The sequence below is a fragment of the Atta cephalotes genome, assembly GCF_000143395.1.
Source record: "Atta cephalotes unplaced genomic scaffold scaffold00006, whole genome shotgun sequence".
Classification (NCBI taxonomy): Eukaryota; Metazoa; Arthropoda; class Insecta; order Hymenoptera; family Formicidae; genus Atta; species Atta cephalotes.
This window is the reverse complement of record NW_012130070.1, coordinates 4,639,611-4,644,602: the sequence shown is the minus strand read 5'-3', so window position 1 is coordinate 4,644,602 and position 4,992 is coordinate 4,639,611. Positions and strand designations below refer to the sequence as shown.

At 28.7% G+C, this 4,992-nt stretch overlaps 1 protein-coding gene across 1 annotated transcript in view; it reads left to right on the top strand.

The window, feature by feature from the left end:
• Positions 1-407: 407 nt before the first annotated feature.
• Positions 408-4,992, top strand: part of LOC105626725 — a 10,935-nt gene continuing 6,350 nt past the window's right edge. The window contains exon 1 of the mRNA XM_012208021.1: positions 408-3,071. Within this exon, the coding sequence (XP_012063411.1) occupies positions 408-3,071 (2,664 nt within the window). The remainder of the gene's footprint in view (positions 3,072-4,992) is intronic.

The window sequence follows — 4,992 nt, the reverse complement described above, 5'->3', positions numbered from 1 at the left end:
TATATATATATATATACATATATATACATATATATATACATATATATACATATATATATATATATATATATATATCTACATACTTAAGTAGTTTCTTCGGACCATTTGTTGTACTTCTTGAAGTTAATCGTTTGTGCAATTAAAGTGTTGAAGTGCTTTAAATTTGTTGCAGTTGCAAACAAAACGTCAACAAACTATTACGTAACCTTCATATTATCTCATCATCTTTTTGTCAATTTTCGTCTCGTTAACTTTGTCGTACATGTTCGTAAAATTTGATTTTTACACTACTCTTATTTATCACTAGATATATACTTATTCTCTATAATTTATAGGATATTTTCTAAAAATATTATTTGTATAACTTCAATTTTATAATGTTTGTTCTTACAGGATTGTGCAAAGTTATGGATAATGATGTTTTTGATAATCTATTGATTCAAAGACAACATTTATCAATGGAAGAACAGAATCTTTTAAAAAACACGATATATGATATGGATGCTTTCCATTCCATGATGGACATTATTTTGAATAAAGAGAACAATAATATTCAAAACTGTTTGAATATTAGGAACAATCCAGGATCATCCATAGAGGAAATTCCATCAGAGATAAATCATAATACTGATTGTGTTTCTGAACAACCGAAAATGCCATATTCTTTTGTGGAGAGTGTAAATACCGAAGTGTTTAACAATCCAGAATCATCCATCACAGAAATTCAGTCGGAAATAGGCCATAATACTGATGAAGTTTCTGAACAACTTGAAACTCTGAATTCTCTTGTGGAATGCGTAAATTCAGCAGAAATATTTGATAATTCCAAATTAGCCACCTCGGAAATTCAATCAAAGATATCTGTTAGTACTGATAATATTTCTGAACAATCCAGAACGTCGAATTTTTCAGAATGTGTAAATGCTGAAGCAGTTGACAATCCAGGATCATCTACCATGAAAGTTCAATCGGAAATGTGCCACACTACTGATAATCCTGTATCTACCATGGAAATTCAATCAGAAATGCGTAATACTAATGATCCAGAATCATTTGTGGAAATTCAGTCAGTGCACTACAGTAAATACCACAGTGCTGATAAAATGTATAAACAACTTGAAATGCCGACTTCCATGGACACAAATATAGATCTACCACTATCACCAAAACCATCTACCTCCATGGAAGATCCATCAGAGATACCACATAGTGCTAACAAAGTTTTTAAACAACCAAAAGCAATGAATTTTTCTAGAAACCACCCAAGTGCTGAAGTAATTGATGTCTCATCTGATTCTGATACCGATACCTCTGGTGATTTTTTTAAAAATTTTGAGAATTCTGAGAATTCTTCTGAGAATTCTACTGAGAACTTTTTTGAGAATTCTTTTGAGAATTCTAATGATTCTTACGATGATATCTCAATTATCAATACTGTAAATAAAACAATTATTGATGAACCTATATTTTCATGTTCTGCTTCCCAGCTGAATGGTAATAATGATAATATATCGTTGATAAACGAAATTCATGTTCTAAGTACTGGCAGTGACAGACAAGCTGCAGATATTAACAATAAGATTCAAGATAGGCCTAAAGACATTGAGGAAAATAATAATGTTTTATACATAAAGAAGAAACGATTAAATAGTTCAACACCAGAGTGCAGTAAATATTCTGAAGATACATTCCTTGACATGAAAGATTTCTACAATTTGTCCAATATGGATGAATTAATAAAAGATGCAAAATTAATACATGCTCTTCTACCTAGATATAGTTATCATTCGATTCATAGAAAGCTTACTATTAATCGATTTGCAAGAAATCGTATTGAGCTTACATTGTGGGATTTATTACCAAAGGAAAGACCGCTCCCACAATTCTTAAAGAAACGAAAATGTTCAAATAAGATAAGTTTTATAGATCATAAAAAGAATTTCCATATTTTTCTACAAGAAGATCAGGTAGATACAAATATAGCTTTGAGAAAAAAAGAACAGTTGTGTATGAAAAACGAGGAAATTGCTGGTAATAGAAAATTAGAAAATATAGCATTTGTATCATCAACAGGTGAGAATAATGAAATGAAAAAGAATATGTCAGAAGTAGCAGCTTCAAATAATATGAATGATACCAACCAAAGCATAATACCTTTCAAAAAAACAAAGTTAAATCATAAATCGGATGAATCTATTACATCCGTTAAAGACGATAGCAATACTTGCAATATTAACATTATTCCAAATTCAAAGATATTCGCGTCACCAGAAGTCGGTATAGAGAGTAAAGAATTGCATTCGATCAAGAATTCGGAAGTTAGAAAAACGTATGAATCTGATAGGCATTCAGAATTCTATAAAGTTCATAAAGTTGTGGCACCGGCAAAGTTAACGCTTCAAAGTAATTTCACGACACAAAAAGGTGAAAAGTTTCATAAACCGATAACTCCTATTTTATCACCGCCAAAATTAAAAGTTCTTACTAAAAATACAATATCTACAATGTCACCAATAGCTGTTTCTATACCTATATGCTCTATACCTAAAAGGATGGGACCTACTAATATAATGAAACAAAATAAATCAATAATTGTTCGTCCAAATCTAAATGAACCAATAATTGTTCGTCCAAATTCAAATTCATCCATAAGCCAATATCCAATAGGAGGAAGATTTACTACCTGTCCTAATGTAATAAAGCAGAATGAACCGATCACTTATGTGTCTCATCTAAATTCAAGTTTATTTGCACCAACTTCTACATTACCAGGTACATCATCAAATGACAAAAGAGCATCTGATATGCGTGTTGTACCTCTGCAACACTCAATGTGTCAATCGATTAATCGGGTAAAAATAGAACCTCGAATAGAACCATATGTATCAAAAGTTATAGAAAAAGACGGCACTAAAGTTGTTAACGCCCATACTACAAAGACATTAGTAGTACCTGCAACAATAAATACTCCATCGACTTCAGTAGCTCCTGCTCAAAATACCTCACATCTCCAAAAAGCAAGCAGTAGCAATATGACTACATCTCAGGTTTACGATAAAGGAAGCTTACAGGTAAAAACGTGTGCCCTGCTGTAACTGCATTTAAAATATTTAAAGAACATCTCTCTGTCAATACATTTTGTATAGGTTAAATTTATTTAACGTTAGAAAACGGCTATCTATTGCGCGTGCATTTCATTTCCATTATATTTTTAAGAAACGAGAATGCATATTGAGATTTTTTCAAAAAATATTTTAGATACAGTTATAGTAAGATACTTTGCTGTTACATTTTCAAGTATTCTGCTCAGCCATGAGGATAATATTTACTTTTTTGTATTATGATTTTTTTCTCATACATTCTTATCTAATCTTTACATATATCATCGTCACTATTTGAGTAATGTTCTGGTGGAGTTCGATAGCTCTTCTGGTTGAGATTCTGGCTTCATTATTACTTTTTTATAGTGCTCTTAAAAAGGTCATCAAAACGATTAGCCGGAATTTCCATTTTCCTTCTGCCGGAGAACTGGAGATTCTTCAAAAAGCCTAAGCTTTTCAGCTCTCCGGCTAAAAACTAGGAAGGTTTTGACTGTAATTGTATTTATCATTAATTTTCGTAAAAATTTTTCTACATACATATTAATCTTAATCTTTAACATCTCTGGGTCATTCGTATCCTGCGCATTTCTTTTTTTGTTTGAAATACTAAGAGAATCTGGTCAAGTATCGAGTCTCTTCTATTCCTAAAAAATGTTTAGTATCTAAAGAACAAGTTTCGTGCATTACTAGCTTCAATTCATGCGTATCTTTTACTGGCATAACTTCAAAGTTCATCTCTGGGTCACAAATGATGTGTACAGAGTGTACATTTTTTGTAACTAAAAAATTTTTATTTTTTTCTATATTTTCAACTAATTCTCAGTTGTATTGCGAGAATATTTCATGAATTATTAAAAAAAGAACTTAATCCTAAAACAACACATAGCTCTTAATAAACATGATTTTTGGTACCCTTGTTCTAAATGTTATCAGTAATATTATATATTATCTGTAATGTTATAAAGAACATTTTCCTAATAAATTATAAGTTTTTTTAACATAATAGCAATAATAAAATGGATTGTTTAAAATGTAAATGCAATATATCTTCCATGTATAGCCATTCATGCATATTAAAAAAACATCATTTTCAGAATACTCAATAAGTAAACTTTTTGGACAATCGACGCTTGAACTATTTTTTTTTGTAGTTTGGAATATCAATTTTAAGATATTGAATTATATTTTTTCTTTAAACATTTTTATTTCAGAGTTTTACATTTTTACATGAAATGCATTTTTTTCATTTCGTTAATTATATTTAGTTATAACAATTTATCTACAATTTGTTAAGAATATATAATGATTAGAAAGATATAAAGGTTTGAATTTTCAGTTTACTTTTGCTTTTTTTCATAAATTTTTTCTCGTTTTATAAATTCTTGCAAATTTGTAATATATTTCTTTATATTTTAAGTCAGAGTTGTTCAAGATCAGGTACTTTTGGCTTGAATTTAAAATATGTATCGGTATTCGTATTTATTACCATTCCTGCTCGTCACTTCATTGCAAGTTTGGCAAAGATGTTTTTTTTTAAGAGTAAATTATTAGTTTCTTCTTAAATATGTTTTTAATGCTTCAAATATGAGTAAAGTATTATAATTTAAAACATATTTCTTACCAACTCTTCATTGCTGTTTTATCGTAATGCGACGCTCTATCTCAGATTAGTCTGAAAAAGTTTTTGACATATTCATTATGTTTAAAAGAATTCTGTTATTAATATTATAAAATAATATTATTCATAATATATTTAACTATAAAAATATATGAATTTTTACATTTTTATATATACGTTTTATATATATATATATATATATATATATATATATATATATATATATATATATATANANANANATATAATTTAATTATATNTANATATATTATT